Source organism: Panthera uncia, chromosome C2, assembly GCF_023721935.1.
Source record: "Panthera uncia isolate 11264 chromosome C2, Puncia_PCG_1.0, whole genome shotgun sequence".
Lineage (NCBI taxonomy): Eukaryota > Metazoa > Chordata > Mammalia > Carnivora > Felidae > Panthera > Panthera uncia.
In genome coordinates, this window is record NC_064810.1 from 79,370,627 (window position 1) to 79,392,034 (window position 21,408).

Here is a 21,408-nt window from a genome sequence, read left to right on the forward strand (position 1 = left end):
ATTGGGTTTTGCTAGTGAATGTTTATTTTGCTGAAGCTAGGGGGTGGTCATTAATAAATAGCATAAGACTGTATTGTGTAAATGCATGGAACTTACGACTCTCCTTTGGTTTGTCTTTATAATCCATTTAGTAAAGTCAGGAGAGGAGAAAAAAACAAAGGCGAAAAAAGAGGGGAGGGGACTGGAGAGAAGAAGTGGAGAAAGATGGAGGGGAAGGAGGGAGAAGGGGTGATGGAGGAAGGAGAAGGGAGACAGGGAGTAGGGGAGCAGAGGGAGAGGGGAAGAGGCTACAGTACAAAGGCTTTTTGGGGCCAGGGCCTGTGGGTGCAGCCACCTTACCATACAGGTAGTGAACACTCCGCCTGGACCCACAAGAGCCTGGTGAGCTGCCGCTTGGGTGCTGTTCGGGCCACCAAACTGTTTCATCTAAACATGCACACATGAGCTAGGCAGCAAGTGACCCAGCCACAAAAGTCACCTTAGCAAAGCAGGGCCCTGTGCCAACTGAGAGCCAGCATCAGTGGGCTAGTGGAGGGGCCCCCAGGCCTTCCAGCTCTGACACTCTTCTTACAGAAGAACCCCATCTTATTCCTGGTGGGTTCGAGGCCTCTGGGCCTCTATGGTTTGCATAGTAGTAAAGAGTAGTAACAACCACAATAATAATGTGTGGAATAGCTATTCTGACCAAGACACATAGTGCTTTACACACCTTATCTCAGTTAATGCTGTAAAAGCCTTGCAAAGAGAAAGGCAGTTTTGTCCCCCAAACCCTGAATTTCAGACACGTGAAGAAAGTTACCCAAGATTATGTGTGTGGTTACCAATGGCAGAGCCAGAGTTCAGGCCTAGGCCTGCCTAACTCCAAATCTCCAAAATTAGAACACCCCAGCCTTTCTCTTTCCTCTCCAGCACCCCCAACATACATGGCACTGGCATACTGAGAAGGTGGACTCCTCATGTTCTCCTTAGCAGAAAATGCCTTTCTGAGAATGTTTTCTTGCTGCGTTCACTCTCTGCAGTGGAAAGCAGTGTGTTGGAATAGAGGGTATAGAAACACGCCTGGGAGAGAAATGTGGACTCTCTTCTCAATAAGCAACTGGAGACTATTCCAGATTTCCATGAGGAAGGCCAACTCCATATGTCCCCTGCCTCTGACTGGCCACTCAGAGGGAGGCATGGGCCTGGGCTGGAGTGGAGGTGGGCAGACGGCTAGCCCTCCCTAAAGTGGACACTCACAAGCACTTTCCTTTTTGTTTTTTTTGTTTTCAGATTGTAAATACACTGTCCACGAACGCTGTGTATCCAAAAACATTCCTGGATGTGTCAAAACACACTCAAAAACCAAAAGGGGCGGTGAGGTTAGTGATACCTGTTGTTCTACTGCATGCTGCATCCTGGCCAACACGTCCATCACCACAGATTCCTGAGCAGGAAGCTTTATCAAGTCCCTTCTCTGCCTCAAGGACCACCCTTAAATCATCCCATTCATCCATCAATCCATCAGCATCTCCGCAGTGCCCACCATGTTCCAAGCACTGTGCTAGGGGGTTCGCAGGTTACAAGATGGTCCCCAGCCTGTTCCAGAACTGTGGAGGCTAGTGGGAGAGAGACAGACATGTAAGCAAAGTACAAAGAAGTGAGCTATATGATAACGGTAGGTCCATATGGGACATACAGTGGAGGCACCAAGGAGGAGGCCAGGGGAGTTTCCACAAAGGAAGTGGCATTTGAGTTGTGTCTTGAGCCCACATCATGAGGACTTCACAAGGCATCAAGGAGTTCAAGACACCCTAGGCAGAAGAAGCCTTGAGTGCAAGGCATGGAGACATGGCATATTCCAGACCCTGTAGTCAGTTTGGTGGGACTGGGACAGAGGATGCTTGTAGGGACGTGGTAGGAGATGGGCTCTGAAAGTGGTAGGTCCAGCCTGGGCAAGTTCTTATGAGGCCAACCGAGGAGTTGGAAAGGGGTCTCTTACACAATGAAGGGGCCACTGAAGAGCTTTAAGCACATGAAGAAATGATTGGGTTTGCGAATTAGGTTAACTGCTCTGGCACCATGGTGCAAGAGAGACATCAGAGGAGGGAAAAGAGCTCCTCCAACAGTTCAGGCAAGAGGCAGTGCCTCACTGAGGGCCTGACAGGGTGTGGGGGGCACTCTGCACTCACTACACTCAATACATTCGCAGTCGCACCGTGGTGGCTGTCTCTACTGAGTATCCCCTGGTTATGCCGATTATTGGATATTTTGACTGTCTCCCTGGCTGAGGTAGAGGAGATGAAGGGAGAGTTTGAGACATAATTTTGGGGTACCGCCACCAGGACTTGGTGATGGGGATGTAGGGGATGAGAGGGAGAGAAGAAGAGGTCAGAAGTGGCTTCCCAGTTTTGAGCTTGGCCATTGGGTGATGCCATTCACAGAGTGTAGAAATACACTCTCCTTAGTATTAGTAAGGGAAGGGCACTCTAAGTTCCTGTAGAGGGAAGAGACCATTGAACCTGAGTCAGGAGATGATTAGCAGCAGGGAGTGGCATCCAGCCCTCCACAAAAGGACTCGGGAGAGAGAAGGGCACCTCCAGGATACACATGCATGCCCCATGAGACACCGCATGGTCTCTTGTCTACTCCATACACCGCTCCCTTTTCATGTTCATACCTTTCACCAGGATGCACTGTGTACCTCCTGAGCTCATGCCCTATGCCTACACTCTGGCCACTTGCCACATACGAAACAGAGGGAGGCCCCTGACGGGCCAGTAGGGCATAGTCACAAACTCCTGAGTCTCCAGGGCAACCCAGATTGCCAACTCTTCTGATCCCAACAGAGGATGGAGAAGGCAGCGTAGTGATGGGACACAGCCGTGGGCTCGGAGTCAGAAGACCTGGCCATGAGTCCCTACTTGGCCACTTACCAGCCTTGGAACCTAAGGCCGGTCCCTTAACCTCTCTGAAGCCTCATATGTTTCTCTCCAAAATGGAGATCATAGGACTCTTAGAGCAAATTCAGTGTGACCAGATAGATGACAAATTGATTAGGAAACTGGGTTCTTTATACCTTCAGGGGTACACAGTGGCAGGTGAGAGGCTGTAGAATAAAACATGACATAGCTTCTAGAGCAACAGTTTTACCAAAAACCTTTGGGCGGGGGGAGGATGTAGTAACTTAATTGATAAGGAATTTAAAATTTTTTATTTAGTGCAGATATGGATGGTATTATGCAGATACACCATGTGTTTTTAATATTGTTTGTAATTGGCACTTCAGGCTATGCCCTCACATTCCTCCAGAGGCCACATCTGCTGTTTGGAGTGCCCTCGAGGACAATTTTGAGAAGCTCTGTAGAAATGCTGGACAGAGATAACTGAGGGCTTAGGCTCCCAGAATCTGGTGTCATAGGCCACTGTGACTCCACTTACATCCACACACAAACACGTATTTTCCCCGCCTGCTTCCCACGTTCCTGGGTTGCCCTAGTGGCATTTCCTGGTCAGCGTGCAGGTACAGCCAGCTGTCCAGGAAGCAGATGTGCAAGCCGCTGGCTGCTGAACCACACTAATTTCTTTGGACTTTTCTCTAACTTCCTTCTAGAGTGCTTCTCAACCTTAGCTGCACATTATTCATAATCATTCAGGGTGCTTTAAAATAAACTGATGAATCTGGTCTTCAGAGACTCTGATTGATTTGGTCTGGAGTGAGGGCGGGTAAGTAGGACTTCTAGAAGCTCCCAGGTGGTTCTAATGAGCTGAGAGCCACTGGCTTATAGAAGACTGGAGCGGGGAGGGAGTCTTATCCTTCACTGAACACCTCCAAAGGGCCAGAATTGTGCCAGAGAGGCTCTTCCAAGTGTGCTATCTTTTTAAATGCTCCCAGCAAACCCAGAGGTGGGCTTATCATGCCAAATTCTACAGATGAGGGTCCTGAGACTCAGAGAGGTGCAGGAACTGGCCCAAGGTCACCTGGCAGCAAAGTGGAAGATCGGTGACTCCAACCAGTTCTGTCTGCAGCCCAAGCCCTTTCACGCGTCCCTGCATCACACTGCCTTCCAGAAGAGGGCGCGCACAAGCACATCACACTTGCAGACCATTCTGCAAGACAGACAGATGGACTGCCAGACAGGATGCTGCTCAGAGGCTAGCCTACCAGGGTGAATGAGCTATTCAAAGTGCAGGCCAGGTGCTTTTTGTCTACTTTGATTAGGATGATGGTGGTTAGGCAGGGAGGGACCACGTCAGTGCACTTCAGCAGAGCAGCCCCATATCCACTAAGTGCATCCACTGAAGGGAAAGCAACCCCTCTGCCCTGTCCCCACTCCTCCCAGACCCTTCTCCTCAGGCTCAGGGCCCAGGGATGTGGCTCTGCAGCCTTCCCTGGTATCCTTCCCTTCCCTCCTGCAGGTGATGCAGCACGCGTGGGTGGAAGGGAACTCTTCTGTCAAGTGTGACCGGTGCCACAAAAGTATCAAGTGCTACCAGAGCGTCACCGCGCGGCACTGCGTGTGGTGCCGGATGACGGTGGGTTGGCGAGCAGGGTGGCCCTGTTTCTTTCCAGTGTGTTTTTGCTCAAGCCGCAGCCACGGAGCAGTGGACATCCCACCAGAGGGCATGAGCAGAGCTAGGGGAGCAAGACTGGGGGCCCAGAGCCCCCGTTCAATGCTCTAACAGTGCCTCCAGTGAATCACCAAGCTTCCCAGAGAGAGGCCAGCCCCAGAACCAGGGAAGCGAAAGCTGCTTAGGAAGAAGCAGGCAGCTGTGAGCAGCAAGCCAGACCATTAACATTTTCCTCTGGGTGTCATCTGGGGCTGGGAGCACAGAGTAGGGGTGGAATGAGACAGCAGGGCCCCTGCTCCTCAAGACATCAGAGAATGGCACACTCCTTACAGCAGCCCCACTGCTGGGGCCACGGTCCTGCACCTGCTTCTGCCGGTCACAATTGTCCGCAAACTTCTGGGCACCTGGAGCTGCCCAAGCTGCCCGACCTGCCCGCCAAAGCAAACTCTGTGCCATGTCTTGTCCCCTTGACCAGGTATCAGCCTCAAAAAGGATGTGCCTCCAAACCAGACTGCAGATCTCTTAAAATACACAGGTTGAATCTTGGGTTTTACTTCCAGGCTCCTGGGAGTTTGTTCAGTAAGATCTCCTTCCTTACAGAGTCTCAGAGCCTGGGGAGCAAATGTCCAAGGGGGGTTCTGAAATCCACACAGTGGTGCCCTGCTGAAGGGTCACAGGCCTGCCCATGACCATTTCACTCCAGCAGTCGTGGATAACACTTGGTCTTCTTTCTCTGCCTGTAGCCAGCTTGGCACCCCTAGCCACACCACACACACACACACACACACACACACACACACACACACACACCCCTATACTGCCAAAGCCAGCAGTGCATAAGGATTTGGGGGAGTGTTGCATAACTGCCTCCCCAGCAAACCTCTGAACCCTCACCCTTGACATTTCCTTGATCACTTTCATTCACTCTCATCTTCATTGTCCCCTCTAGTTTCATCGCAAATGTGAATTATCAACGTTGTGTGATGGTGGGGAACTGAGAGACCATATTTTGCTGCCCACTTCAATATGCCCTGTCACCCGGGTAAGTGTTGCTGCCCCAGCAGGTTTCTCTGGGTTCACATTTCAGATGTAGGTGGCATTCAGAGGGTCGAATCCCTCCGAGGGCTTCCTCCCAACTCCTGGGGTTTGTGTTTTCACTACAAGTTTGAAAGGTCATTGCCACACTCATCAGATTATGAGAGAAAACTCCTCTGACTGGTTCCAAGCAACTTGGCCACCTAGAATGCTCTGAAATGGCCCATCAAGGGAAGCGCATGCATTCTAAGCACCTCTCCAGCAGAGCACAGTTACAGGACTTTCTGCCACCACCTGCACATGGCGAGGCCTCCTGGGTCCCCCTTGTCCCTGTCAGCCTGTCTCTTATGTCTAAACGTGGAAATTCCTCTGCCTTGAGGATTCCTGCTTGGGGGGCCCAACCCTGTTTGGAGATGAAAGCAGGAAAATTCAAGTCCACTTATCTCCATCTGAAACTTTGTCTCTTATGTTGAAGACTCCTCTTTCCAAACCAAACCCCAAACACCTTAACTGTCCCCTTCTGTCTTGAAGATGTTGCCGAGGCTCACTGATCCCTCATATTTCATCCCTGACTTGACTTGCTACTCCTTTTTCATTAAAAGGCTGAAGGAAAAACACCACTTTGGAAAACCAGTTGGCAGTATCTTGTAGGTTGGAAATACACAAACTCTGTGACCCAACACGTCCTCCTGTGTATTTGCCTGAGAAATGTGCGCATTTAGGGGCACCTAGGTGGCTCAGTCGGTTAAGCGTCCAACTCTTGATTTTGGCTCAGGTCATGATCTCATGGTCATGAGATCAAGCCCCTGGTCAGGCTTGGTGCTGGTTGTGGAGCCTGCCCAGGATTCTCTCTCCCTCTTCTGCCCTTCCTCCACCCAATTGCACCACTTGCTCGAAGAAAGGGAGGGAGGAAGAACGGAAGATGAGCATTTATTCCACTAAAAGACCTGCACAAGAATGTTCATATTGGTTTTGTTCGTAACAGTCAAAAACTAGAAACCATCTAAATGACTGCTGACAGAGGGGTTTGAGGCATATCGGTGTAATGGAATACTGCATTGCAGTGGGGAAGAGCTCTGCTGAGCTGCAAAAACATGGATAATCTCAAAGATACAATGCTGAACAAAAGAGGCTAGACTCAAAAAAAGACACTCCCTAGGATTTCATTTATGAAATTTAAAAGGCAGGAGTGATGCCTGAAGAGGCAGTAGTTATCAAAGCATGTAAGGATGCAGAAATTCATCAAGCCGGAGATTTAGATTGGAACATTTTACTATATCATACGAAATAAACCTCCATAAAATAAATAATAAACACTGAAGAAAAAAAAAAAAAACCAGGATATACAAATCTAAACAAAACAACTTACTTCAGTATCACATCAGTTAGATAGTGCTGAGCAGAGAAGCCAGATCTAAGACCTTGCTTCCCAGAGCTCAAGCGTCTAAATCAACAAAGTAGATTTCTGCCAATTTCAGCGTTTCTTCTCCCTAGGTCTGTTCCAGTGTTTTGAAGTTAAAGTCAGAACAAACGATGATAGAGGCCTGGGGAGTCTTAGAGAATCCCGTAGGGAAGCATTTCTTTTTTTTCGATCCAAAGCCCTGTTTTGAAAAACTCCTCCCTACTCTATACTGGTTTTGTATTCTCTCTTTATATTAACTATTTGTTTTTCTTCTGATCACTTTTTTTTTATATTTGACTTTTTTTTTTCCAAAATGTGTTTGTCTTTCCTCTCATCACAGGACAGGCAAGGTGGGAAGTCTGATGGCAGCGTGTCAGCCAAGGGTGAACTTGTGATGCAGGTACCTCCACAAGCCTCAAGTCCCATCTCTCATTCTGAGTGGGTTCAAGGCTGTTGGGGAGATGGGGGAGGACAGGGTTTGCATTCTAGAGAAATATATCTCAACATTTGCTTTCTCATCTGATCTATTACATCACACAGCAGGACACTTTATTTCCAGCTTCTGTAAATATCTTTGAGTACCATACTGTTGGCAAGTGGTGAAAAGGGGAGGTTGGTTGATCCTACTGCTGGTCAAATAAATTTTATCACCCTTTTAGGAACAAGTTACATAAAACTTCAATATGCACACCTCAATACTAACAGCAGTGTGGACCAAGAAATATACAGTGGGTTTTCCAAGACTTTCAAGCTGTGTCTAGAATGTGATCTGCCAAGACAAAGTTAACCAGATTCAGAAGATCTTCTTTATCCTTGAAAAGGGAGGGGCGTAGCAATCCCTGCACTGCCCACCTCCTAGAGATGCTCTAAGATTAAATGAGAACATGCAGATTCATGTGTCTTGAAAATTAAAAGATAAACAATAATGATGGAGAAACTTTAATAAATGGGAGAGCTGTAGATGCCTAGAAAGGCAGAAAGGCAGCTGGAGTGCATGCACACACACGCACACACACACACACACACACACACACACACACACAATGCAGGTAAGCCAGTTGTTTACAGCTGGCGTCCATCTCGTTACCCTGCATCTGCTTTGATTGGGAATGCCCATGCTGTACAAGTTGTTAAGTATTTTGAATATCATCCCCGGAGGTAAAGAATTACTCCTCAGGCTCCAAGATGCTTCTGGGTATCATACAGTCACCTGGGCAGATGATAAGATTCTTAAAAATCCTAAGAATGCTACTGTCCATTTGAAACAACATGGTGCTGTGTTTGCTGAAATTTTAGCTTGAGATCTGGAAAAGTAGACATCACACATTGAATATGGAATATGGCTACATCTCCATATCAGTCTGTCCTTCAGCTGAATCCACAAACGTTTATTAAGTACCCATTCCCATATCTGGTGTCATGGGGAGCTTGGTGGGAGGGTTATACACACACACACACCCTGCTCCTGAGACATTTCAAATCCAGTTGATATTTTGAGACATTTACCTAAGAAAACATGAAACAAAACCCATGTGAATGGGCAACAAGAGAAGCCCAGATGATACTACATACTTCAAGTGCAATGGTTTCAGTTGCAATGATCGAGGAAAGCTTCATAGAGGAAGTAGCTCTTGAATTGGGCCCCGAGAATGAAAAGTTCTTTTTAAGAAGGAAGTGGGCTCTTCGGGACACCAAGGAGGAGGAGAAACCAGAGTGAGCAGCCCCACAGAGTGGGAAGTCAGGAGATACACTCACTCGAGGATAAAAGCCAGGCTTGGCTGGGACACAGCTGAGGGTTATAGGGGGCAACAGTAGATTGGGGCTATGCTGAAATGTCTTGGATGCCGGGTTGGGAAATTTGGATTATATCCTCTGGGAAACAAGGTGTCATTAAAGGTTTCCGAGCAGGAGTGGTATGACTGATGGCCCAGGAAGGAAACCACGTATGGGACTTACCTGAGATGGGAAAGGTCTGGGCTGGGTAGGTACCATGGCAGCTGCCAGAGATAAAAGGACAGCCAGGGAAATAATTGGCAGGGCAGGGTCTTCCCTAGATGACTAGATTAATGAAAATAGTATGTTTAAGAGAAACAGTGAGCCAGGAGAGAGGACTAGTTCTGTGGGGAAGAAAGATAGGTCAGGTTCCGGCATGTGAGTTTGCAGTGATGGTGAGACATTTGGTTGAAGGTACCCATTGGACAGTAGGAAATGTAGAACTAGGGCTCAAGAGGAAAACTGGGGCTGGGAATGTGGATTTGGAAGGTGCTGGTGGAAATGATGGTTAACTTCATGAGTGTTATTTGATTGATGTATAGGACCAGAGGACCACAACTTCTAAAATTATATTCAGTTGTATCCATCACAAAATATAATCTTGTGCTTGTAGGGCGCCTGGCTGGCTCAGTCAGTGAAGTGTGAGACTCTTGATCTCAGGGTTGTGATTTCAAGCCCCACATTAGGCATAGAGCCTACTTAAAAAATAAATTAAAATATATATATATATATATATATATATAATCTTGTGTTTATAGCCACAATACCATTCATCGTTCAATGATCTGAAATTACAGTGCCATTGCCACATCTCTGATCCCAGCCTCAAACTCTTGTCGCCATTAACACTACTTAAGGCTACTCGAGTCAAAGACACTTAACTGCTTCACCCCTCAGAAAACTCAGCCACTGGACAAAGACCTACCTCCCAACTACCTCTCCTCCATGCTGGAAATGCTTCCCATCCACCTTTCCTGGAAGCCATCTTAGCGTCAACTCTCCTCTCATTCATCCTACTGGCTGAAAAAGAGCTAATTTCTTTTTCTTTTACCTTTTAAGTATAAGATCATCCCCACCCCGGGTACCCACCCCCTGCTGGTCTTGGTGAACCCCAAGAGTGGAGGGAGACAAGGAGAAAGGTATGTTCTCTTCTTTTTCAAAATGGAGAGCCTGAGACCACCTCACTCAGGGTTTTTCTTCCCCTCAACAGGGTGGACTGCAGAGACCGGCAGATCTGGGTTTCAGTCCCAGCCCTACCACTTACCACTTTATGACCTGGTTCAACTGACTGCTTAACATCCCTGTGCCTTGGTTCCCTCCTCTGTAACTGGAGATAATAATCTCTCCTGTCATAGCTGCATTGTGAGGATTAAAGTAGACATATGCTTGGCCGAGGGCCCATCACAGCCATTATCATGGCTCCCAGGGTCGGACCAAGTTCTGAGACGCCTGTTTCCTTCTCAGCCTCCCAGGTCCTTTCTTGATTTAAGAGGTGGGGCAGGACTCCCTTGACTGGGACCTCCTGGCCTGTCCGTCTCCTGAGAAAACAGGGCACCACCTCATCAGTGAAGAAAATGCCCAGTCTCCTGGAAGCACTAAGGGAGTGAGAGGAGAGAGGGAAAAGGGGCAAGGCAGCTCTGACACCCTGTCCTGTTCAGCTCAAGATGATGGACAGACAATGCAGTGATCTGGAATCCAGGTTTACAAAAACAATAAGTAGGGTTGAAGCAAGAACTGCGAGAACCCCTACCTAGTCCAAGGAGCAAGGCACCTGCTGAGCTGACCTGATTCGCTGCAACCTTGACACCCAGCCCAGAGGTGGTCACTGTCCCTGCCCCTAGCCTTTCCCTGCCCAGCCCCACCTCCTGCATGTCCTCCTGATCCGAAGATTTGGGGGAGCTTTCCATAGAGAGTTCCTTGATACCCCTGTGTAGTCCACAAAGAGCAGAATCACACTACCTAGAACATCCAGAATGTTTGGGAGAAGGGTAAAGCTTTAAGAAGAATAGAGGTTTTATTCTCAGCAAGAGGTCCGGGGTTGAATGCTACGATCTTGCGTGGTGGGGAGGCCTTGAGCCAAGGCGTGAGAATGTGGATGATGCTGGCTGGACCTGGGACTTCAGGGTCTGCAGGGCCTGTATGCAGTCTTCTCCCCTCTTGGGTTTAAGTGGACCCAGATTCCCACCACGGGTGGGCTCCAGAGGTGTTTGCCCTACTGTGACTTCTCACAATGACATTCTTCTTCTCTGTTTCTCTTTCCCTCTTTCTTTTTTTTTCCCATAGAATCCTTCGGAAATTCCACTATCTGCTCAACCCCAAACAAGTTTTCAACCTGGACAATGGGGGGCCCACTCCAGGGTATGGAGAAGCAATCTTCTTATCTCTCCTCCTCCACCCTTCATTTCTGAAGAAGATACCTGTCTTTGGTCACCCTTTGTGTCTCTTTCATCTGTGGACTTATCCTTCCTGCCATTTTACCCTTTTCATCTTCTTTTCCTCCCATCTACTCTTACTTGCTCCTGGAGATACTCAGGAACACCCCTTATGGCTAAGTCTGGGAAGTCGCCTCCTTTTACTCCACCCCGGAGAAAAGTTGTTGTTTCTGTAAAAGAGAAAAAAGCACATATGCCATTCATTTGATTGACAGAAAGAGCGGGCTGGTGAATTATGTTAACTTATCTGCAAGGCTGTGTTAGCTGGTGTCTTCATACTGAGTCATCAGGGAGGGGGAAAGAGTTTTCCTGTCACTGTCAGCAGCTCAGAAATCCATACTGCTGACTCAGAGTTCTGCTGCAAGTTCTGTTGGGGGAGCATTTTAGGATCAGGGCAATTAGTTATTCAGTGAAATCACTTTTTTTCCAGGATTATCCAGTTTAGAGGTTGTTAAGCTGCCCCTGGCCCTTCTCCCGCAATGTGTCTCTTGGCTGTTTCGCTGCCCAGCAGAGCGGGAGAGTGATAAGAGGAGACAGGCAGCCTGAGTGCAGCTCTGGTGGGAGGAGCTGGGCCTAGTGTCAGCACGGATGTGATGGCTGCGGTCCCTGTAATCAGAGGCCCCTCCGGCCTGGGGTTGGAAGGCACCCAGACAGGGCTTCTTCCCAGACAGAGCTGGTGCGCTAGAGACATCTGCTGGCCAGCCCGAGCCTGTCTCCATGCCAGGTGCTCAGATCTGTACAGGCCGGGCTGGGCTTCCCAGAAGACAGCTGCTTTGCCCAGCCTCCTAACCTGCGTTTCCACTCACAGTTCGGCAAGACCTTCAGTGGGTGGGGGCAGGGAGGGACTATAAAAAGGGACTGTGTCCCTGTCTTCAGTTGTTTGCCACAAAGCTGTTATTTATATGGCTGTGATGGGGCAATACCCAGTTAAAAGAGGGAAAGTAACATGAATTCAAGTGCAGCACGTCAGCCATGACTTACCTGCAAAACTAATTGCAAAACAGGGCCCACCTATGCTGCTCTGGGTGCCATCATAGTCACTGCGATTGCAGTCACTGATCTGTGACTGAAGGGCAGCCTGCAAGTACCTTTACCAGCCCCCTCTCTTTTAGGGCATTGTGATGCTTGAATGCAGTACTCTAGCTTCACCTCATCCACCCTAAATTGCTTTTTCCCCTCATGACAAACCCGGTGGCTACTTCCAGGGCTGCTGTGCCCTGAGTGTCTTTGCTGGGTCAGTCTGTCACCAGGCAGGCTGTTTAACTGAAAGGAGCCTCCATCCAGAATTCGCTTCCTAAAGGAGAGCAGAGTTGTGCAAGGGATGGGGAGGGGAGGAAATGTTGATTCGCCCACAGACGCATCAGTGACTCAGAAAGCCAGGGGTCTTTTCAGACTTCCAGGCCGGGCAAAAGGGGAACCTCTGAGCTTCAGTTCCCGAGTCCCACCCCGGTGTGCTCACAGGTGACACTTGTTCTAAAGCAAAGGTTTTGTGCCTTTTTGTGCCAGAAACCCATCTGGCAGTTTGATGAAGCCAATGGACCTCTTCTCCGAATACTTGTTAGGGTATAAAATGAAACGTAGAGGATTGCCAGGGAAACTAATGCTACTGAAAAGACAGTCATCAAAATTATTAAAAACACAAGTATGTGACATGGGAACATATGTGATCTACTAACACATTTTTGGCAAGATCCAGAGACCGGTCTAATAACTATTATTAATTAAAAGCAGAGATGAGCATAAGTGATAGTAGGGGGCAGCTGCCACAACTGTGATAAAACATTAAAATACCTGTGGTTTTGACTTTCTGACAAAGTCGCAGGTAGTGTTAATACCTCTGTGATTTGTTGCCCACTTTCATAATTGAAGGAGAGGCTAAATCTCAGGGCTTAGGAAAGGTAAGAGTATAACATTTAACATTTTCTCCTCCATGTTCGTGGCCCTCTGGTTTCTATCTACAGACCTCTGGGCCCCAGGTAAAGAGCCCTGCTCTAGGGGCGCCCGGGTGGCTCAGTCGGTTAAGCGTCCAACTTTGGCTCAGGTCATGATCTCATGGTTTGTGAGTGCAAGCCCCATATCAGGCTCTGCTGACAGCACAGGGCCCGCTTTGGATCCTCTGGTTCCTTCTCTCTCTGCCCCTCCCTTGCACTTTCCCTCTCTCTCAAAAATAAATTAACATAAAAAAAAGAGCCCTACTCTAAAAGGTGAAGGCCTCGGAAGGATGGTGCTCACTCCCCTTGGGTCTGGGCCCTCAGGACAGTGGGCTGAATATCTACTAGTTCAGGGCACCTGAATTAGAGGACAGTTTGTGAGGACAGAACAGGCAGGAAAGCCAGAGAGGAGTCCAATCGTTGGGGGTCGGTTGTATTGGTGCCCAAATAAGCAAACTATGGCTGCCTCTGCACAAATAGTAAAGACTTTCTAGAAAACCAATTTGTTTGTGTTGAATGTTGAGTCACATTCTCCTTATACAAGGACGGCTCCCCAGGATTCTTCTCTATGTGGTACTGCTTCCCTTGTAAGTTCTGGTTTTAGAATGCTAAGTGACCCTTTCAACCCCAAAAGGAATCAGGGCCGTAACATACTCCCAGGGAACAGGGGAGACCCTGACTCAAGCAGTGTCAAATGTCCACCACAACCTAGTAAATAAGACCGCTTTGGCCTTTTACTTCCCAGGTTGAACTTTTTCCGTGATACTCCAGACTTCCGTGTTTTAGCCTGTGGAGGAGATGGGACGGTTGGCTGGATTCTAGATTGCATTGGTAAGAAAGGGCTGGGAGGGGCTTTAGAGTTTATTTATTGTAGGCATGTTTAAAGTCAGAGGAAGGTAATACACAGGAAAGAGAAACGGAGCCATGTCTGGTTCATCCTTGTTTCCACTCTTGGACCATTGCTTGACTACAGTGCTTGACCATTGTATCTACCTTGGGTGAAAAAAAGAAATGGAAGGACAAGTACAGATTAACTGTTTAGTTTCAGGTCTTGCCTCATAAACATGGCTGGGGTTTGGATGGTGGTAGGACAGGCCAAATTGGGGAGCTGGTAGGGGGAGAGGGAGGGCAGGACTAGGTCTCCAAGCAGACCCGGATTAGTGGATAAAGGCCAGAGAATTAAGCATAGGTGCATAGCCTGGCCAAATCACCTTGAGCTGAGCACGTGCAGCCTGAGTCCAGAAAGCATGTCTAGAAAGTGCAGATCAGTACAAGCAAAGAAAGGTCATACTGGGCTGTGTCCAATATGCTTAGATTAGAAGGGCAGTGGGGAGGGCCCAGGCTGGGAATCAGGAGGCCTGGGTTTCAGTCCAGCTCTGCCTGGATCTGTGGGTCCGTGGACATCTCATCCTCTGCAGATGATGGGGGCTAACTGTGGAATTGTCTGTCACTCCTTCCACAAATACTGCCTATGCACCTCTATGTACCATGCTCTGTCCAGGCCCTGGAGATGCAACAGTGAACAAACAGATGGAAATCCCACCCTTGCGGAGCTTCCTTTCTAGACGGAAGAGACAGGCAATAAGCAAACAAACAAACAAAAACCAAAACACAAGAGAAACATACAGCATGCAGAAGGTGATAAAAACACAGCAGGGATGGGGCAAGGAGCCCAGCGGGGGTAAGGCTGGGGGTGGTCTACGATCTAAGACTGAGTGGGGAAGACATCACATAGCAGATGATGTTTGCATGGAAACCTGGAGGAGAGGTGAGCCATGCGGATACTTGAGGAAATAGCAGTCCCTGCAGGAGGAACAGCAAATACAAAGGCCCTGAGGTAGGAGCAAAGCCAGGCTGCTGAAGGCAGCAGGACTGCAGAGCGTGCTTGGAACGGAGCGTGTGAGGGAAGAATGGCAGAGGATGAAACTGGGATAGCACAGGGCCAGGTCACTAGGACGTGAAGGGCAGTAAACGGAATATGGCTTTCATACCAGAAATGTCCCAAGATGCTGGACGGTTTCGAGCAAAAGTACACAGCGGGTCGTGAGAAAAGGGCAGAAGCAGGGAGACCTGCAGGAGGCACCTGCAGCAACCCAAGTGAGAAGTGACCAAGGCTTGGACAACAGGAGACACAGAGGAAGTGGTGAGGAGTGGTCGGCTGGCTTCTGGATAGCATTGGAAGATGGAGCCATCAGGATGAGAGGAAGAGAGGAGTCAGGGATGGGCATGGGTAGACCCTGACTGGGGCAGGGAAGGCTGTGCCTCTGGGGGTCGTAAGCAGACCACCAGGAAGGGTGGGACCACACCCGGCCCACCTGCTGCCTTATGCTCCCCACAGGCGCTTCAGTTTCCATGGACACAACCCTGCCAAACAGGCACCCACGCTCTCCTGTCACCTCCGGCTCTGGAGTTGTTTGTGGGAGTGGGGAAGCATCCTCTGGGAGCCAAGGATGGAAAAGCTGATCAGCAAAGGGTGGATGGCCACAGTCCTGGGAGCCGCTCACATGGTTCCCTCTCCATCACGAAGGAGAATGTAGGCTTTGGTGACTTTATAAAATTCATCTCTCTTCACCGTCTCTTCACCATCTCATCACTGTCTCTTCTAGCTATTCCTATGAGATAGCTATTCCAGAGAACACGGGGGAAAGTCTATGCCCAAAACTGGAAGAAGAAAGGTCATGTAACAGGCTGGCAACCTGAAGAGAAGAAACAGTCATGGAGGGAATAACTGCATGATGCTCATTCATTCATTCATTCAGGAATGTTAAATTACTTATTTAGTGCCTTCTGCCACCCTGTGTTGGTCCTCCCATTGATCTGTTTATACTCTATAGCCAGAGTGGTCTTTCCTGAATGTCAGTGGGTTCATGATGTGTGTAAAGCACATCAGTGTCTTCCCAATACTCTTAGGATAAGGACAAAAACCTTTCAAATGGTCTGTAATGGTCTATAAGCTGCTGCAGCAGCTGCTTACTTCCAGTCTTACTTCCTACCTCCATTCTTCTCTCTCTGGACTCCAGCCACTCAGTCCCTCTCTCGGACCCTTGAATATACCAGTCTCCCTTCTACCACAGGGCCTTTGCACAAGTGGTTCCTCCTGTCTGGTATGCTCCCTGGCCATTCCTTGGTCAACTTCTACTTCAGATCTCAGCCAAAGTGTAGCTTCCTCAGAGGATCCAACCTTAGTCACCTTATTATATGATCACACTTTTTCCCTTTCCAGTATGAATGTGAAATTATGCCTCATTTATATGAAGACCTCATTAATATCTGTCTCTCCCTCTCAACTGTAAGCATCATGAGAGCCTGTGTCTTGGCACTTTGACCCACTATTAGAGTCATAGCACCCAACACAGCACCAGTACATAGTAGGCCTTCTGTAATGTATGCAGAGATACTTGTGGTGGATGAGATATAGTTCCCCCAGGGAGGATACAGCACATTGAGGCAAGAAGTGAGTAATCAATTACAAGAGTCAATTGGGAGATTGTTCCTGGTGCTGAAGAAACACTCTGGAGAGGCACCTAGCCCAGACTAGGGCAAGCAGGGAGGGTCCCCCAGAGGCAGCACCTAAGCAACAGAGAGCTTATGACTTAAGGCACTGAAAATACTTAAGCATGGTTGACATGTCAAGCAGGAGGAGGCTAGAGTGGAAGGCAGACCCCAGTACCATGTTGGATATGATGGGAGCAGCCACGACAGAAGGAAAGCAGAGAGCAGGGGACTGCAGTGCTCAGGCTCCAGCTCAGGGACAGCCTGCCTTAAAGGTGTGGAGAGCCACTGGGGGAACTGAGGCTGAGAAGGCAGAGAGGAGGCAGTTGCTTCAAGACCAGGAGGAAGGAATCATGTCGGGGAGCTCAGGCATCGCCATAGGAATAGCTAGAAGAGACGGTGGACAGATCTATTAAGGAAAGAGCATGTGGAAACTGAGCAGGGTGAGGAAGAGGGAAAAACCTAGGATGACATCTGGTTTTCTAGCCTCAATGCATGAAGATGGGGACCTGTTGAGATGGGGACCACAGAAGGAGCAGACATAAGGAAACAAGGGCCTTCCAAGTAAAAGGCACAGCTCGTACAAAGGCAGGGAGGCATAAATGCAGACCATGTGTTCTGGGAACCATGGCAGAGTCCATCGCTTTGCTCTGTCCCCCAACTTACACCGCCTGGTGATGATCTCAGCCCCAGGTCTTGCCTGAGCTCCGCCATTTCCAGCATAAGTCAGAGAACGCGGGGGACCTATGAACTCCCCTTTTGCTGGGGCAGCCCTAGCATTAGCCTCACTTGCTGATTCCTGCATCACCCCTCCCCCCACCCACACTGCTCAATCAGCGTTACTCACATCCCCAGGCCCCAAAGCGTGCCGCAGTTTATGTCAGTGGCGCCCCCTGGAGCCCAGTGGGTGCCCGGGCCTGCTCCAGCTTTCTCAGGGTGGCCAACGTGTTGCTGTAGACCTGCAGCCAGATTAGGCCACACGTGTTCTGCTGTGTTTTCTCTGATGTTTCAGTCTGATGCTCCCTCACAACCAGCATGGGAGATAAGGTTAGGAATTGTGTATTTGCAAGTCTGGGGTAGGGTGGGTGGAAGTGACAAACTGGTACCTGGGTGCCAAATGACACCTTGAGGTTTTGTTTGTCAGACGCAATATTATTTTTAAACTTTGAACCTGCGTGACTTTACCTGAGGCAGCTTCAGTTTTCCAAAAGGCCCCACTATTCCCTGATTTCTCAGACTCAGCTGTTCTACTGCCCATGCACCTGCCTAGCCCCTGAAGCAAGGAGGGGACTGGGCTTGGGAGCACAGAGATCTGGATTTGGATCCTGACTCTGGACTTACTTTCCCCCTCTGAACCTCAGCTTCTTCATCTATGAGGAGAATAATAATACCTTGCAGAGTTGGTCTGAGGGATAAATGGAGAAAGTGTTAGTTATGATTACGGAACTACTGTTTTCAAGGTGTATGCTGTCACCCCAAAGGACAGAATTTGGATGAAATGAGGATAAGTAGGTGCAAGTTACAGGGAGACCGTCAGCTCAATATGAAAGAATCCTTAGTAGTGGTTCACACGCTGCAGATGGAAGAGACAGCTTTAGGAGGTAGTGTGTTCTCTCTCCATCATGGAGCTATTCAAGCAAAGAATGCTATGGAAGGGTTGAAGCATAAGATCAAGGATAGATAACCCAAAGTTTCTGTAATCCAGTGGCATATGATTTTCTCTTCCTCTGCATGGGCTGCAGATAAGGCCAACTTCGCAAAGCATCCACCGGTGGCTGTCCTGCCTCTTGGAACAGGAAATGACCTGGCCCGCTGTCTCCGCTGGGGAGGAGGTGAGTGTGCATGCAGGTGGCACTATCCTGGGGACAAGCACTCCAATTTCAAGGGATGCTCTGCAGAGCTAGGCTCAACTTCCCTTTTAATAATTACATTCCACAGAGACATATCTACTCCGTGACCATTCCCTTGCCTTCTGCATCCTGCCGAGATCTGCATTTACCCCTCAATATGTCTACTATCTCCCTGAAACTATCAGCGAAGAGCCTGCCTACCCTGGAAGGACATACTTGGCTTTAGGGTAGTCTCATCTATCTCCCCCCACAGTACTCGCTTGAGTAGGGGCACACTTAGGCATTTTCTGAATAAAATTCCCTCCTCGGCAAATTATTGCTATTCTTCTGAACTAGGATTCAGAATGCAAACTGAAAAGCTACATTGCCAGCTACCAGGGGCATCCAGATCATCGTAGGCTCCACGTCCATTGGCCCTCCTTTTGAAATCCCCCTGTGGGGGATCTCAAACTAGTGACCAGCTTATGGGACAAGAGGCAAGAGCTACAGAGAACTCTGTAAACTGCAACAGAACCCATAGATCTGGGAATGCTCCAGAGAACAGAGGAGGCCAGGGCAGCACATGGAAGGGACCGAGCAGTCTGGCAAGCAGAACAGGGGTGGGATTCCAGATGGCTGATGCGTTCAGAGAGAATTCAAGGCCAGGCCAGGCAGCGGTCAGTGTTCGGAGCTGGGTATATGCCTGGTGGCAGGGGTAGATCAAGCAGAAGCCAGCCCAAAAGGAAGTCAGCAGGAACTGATGTCTTCAGCCACGCACTGAGGCTAGGGAAGAGCCCCTCTGTTCCAGGGGAGGAAGCAGAATATAGCCCCATGCTCTGTGCATCTAGGCAGCATAGCTCAGCACAAATTTCATGCAGTAAGCACAGCCCTGTGCTCCCAGAGAGCCCCCAGGCCCTTAACTACATGGTGACTACCATTGCTATCTTGTGAGGCATCCCTAGGGAGCTGACCAAACTAGCAACGTGGAAATACTCTTCAAGGTTGCCCTGAAGGTAAGCAGGAACACAGAAGTGTTATCTGAAAGGAAAGACTGACTCTCCCACTAACCTCTCATGACTTACAATTCTCTTTCTATACGACTTTTCTATTGCATAAAAATTATCATAAATATAGAGGCTTAAAACAGCCATTTGTCAGCTCATGGTCCTGTCAGTCAGAAGGCCTGTGACAGCGTGACTGGGTTCTCTGCTCAGGGCCTCCCAGCCTGAAATGAGGGTGTTGGACAGGCTGTGCTCTTCTCTGGAATTTCTGGACAGAGAGTTTGCTAAGCTCATTCAGGTTGTTGGCAGAATTGAGTCTTTTGGTTGTGGGACTGAAGTCCCTATTTCCTTGCTGGTTGTTAGCTGGGACCACTATCACATCCCTGAGGCTTCCTTTTTCCTTGACAGATGAATTGCTCCATTTTCAAAGCCAGCATCAGAGAATTCTCCCTTGAGAATTCCTCTCAAGCTTTGAATCTATTTCTTAAGGAACAGCCCAGTCCTTTCTAAGGACTCAGTTGATTAGGTCAGGCCCACTCAGGTAATCTCCCTTGCTTAAAGTCAACTGTGCCATATAAGATGCCTAATCATGGCAGTGACTGTCCTATCTTATTTATAAGTCCTGGGACTTTTGCAGGGTATATACCTAGGGGCTGGGGTAGGAAGGGATAGTGGGGTCCATCTTAAAACTCTATCATACTGTCCATCTGCAACATGACAAAGTCCTGGAATGAACCCTTTGTTGTCCTGTGTTCTCCCACCCAGCCCAATAATTCTCTAGGGTTTCTTTTAGCTACATAAGCCTGCCCAACTTTGGCCAGCTCCCACCACTACCCTGACTACTTTGGCTTCCAAATCTCCCATTTTCTTTCTATGCCCTATTGTTCTGTCCTTTTCCATGGCTCAGGGAACATAACTCTCTCTGGCCCCCAGACACACTGGTTGGTGGGGGAGGGTCTCCTGATCACAGATGCCCACAGGGTTCCCTGCCCTGACAGCTGCCTGTACATCAACAACAACTTAGCCTTTTTGCTCTGGAGACAAATGTAATGCCATGCTCCACAGGTTATGAAGGGGGCAGCTTGACAAAAATCCTGAAGGACATCGAGCAGAGCCCCTTGGTGATGCTAGACCGCTGGCATCTGGAAGTCAGCCCCAGAGAAGAGGTGGAGAATGGGGACCAGGTCCCGTACAACATCATGAACAACTATTTCTCCATTGGTGTGGTGAGTTGGTCAAGGATTGCCTTTCTGCATGGAAGAGAAATGTTTGGGTGGCAAAAAGGTTCTGGTCTTCTGTTGTCCCCCTCTGAGTCCCTGCTCTTTACCTCTGTCAGCTGCCCCCGGTCTTAACTTGGGTCTAAGCATCCTTGCATCTGGCCTAGGCATAGACACCTTGAAGGTCCCAAACCCTAGGTAATGGAGAAAATTATTTTCCCTATAATTTTAACTAACAAAAGAAAATAAGGAATTTTTTGAAAAACAAACTTACCCTTAGGATGATTTGAAACAGTTTTAAAAAAGCAACACCAGGAAATAACCAAGGGGCAAGGTCAGGAGAAGACTCTCATGCAAGCTTCCAGAATTGAGAATTCTGATCCTCCAAGGAGAACCATGTGGTCCCAAGCTGGCTTGGCTGGCTTAGCTGTCAGAATTCCTTCTCTTCTGTTCTCTCGCCTGGGCTCAACTGAATTCCTACACTCCAGGTGCTCATGAACCTCTGGGGGTGTCTCCTCCCAGCTGACCTCTCAGCTGAGCTCCATGCTCCCCCTTGGTGCTTCCACAGCCTTTTGCATTCACCCCATCAGTGCAGTCTCTGCACTAAGTTGAAGGGATTGGTTTACTGTGCCCTAACACACACCCCCAACACATACACACACAACCAACACACAGACACCCCCCACACACACCCAATACACACACGTACACACACTGCCCTAACACCCCCAACACACAGACACCCCCC

At 48.8% G+C, this 21,408-nt stretch overlaps 1 protein-coding gene across 1 annotated transcript in view; it reads left to right on the forward strand.

The window, feature by feature from the left end:
• DGKG (diacylglycerol kinase gamma) overlaps positions 1–21,408 on the forward strand; it is a 201,998-nt gene that overhangs the window by 87,717 nt on the left and 92,873 nt on the right. The window contains exons 11-19 of the mRNA XM_049628419.1: positions 1,270–1,358; positions 4,396–4,512; positions 5,498–5,590; positions 7,326–7,385; positions 9,818–9,897; positions 11,042–11,116; positions 13,867–13,952; positions 18,356–18,445; positions 20,509–20,669. Of these exons, the coding sequence (XP_049484376.1) occupies positions 1,270–1,358; positions 4,396–4,512; positions 5,498–5,590; positions 7,326–7,385; positions 9,818–9,897; positions 11,042–11,116; positions 13,867–13,952; positions 18,356–18,445; positions 20,509–20,669 (851 nt within the window). The remainder of the gene's footprint in view (positions 1–1,269; positions 1,359–4,395; positions 4,513–5,497; positions 5,591–7,325; positions 7,386–9,817; positions 9,898–11,041; positions 11,117–13,866; positions 13,953–18,355; positions 18,446–20,508; positions 20,670–21,408) is intronic.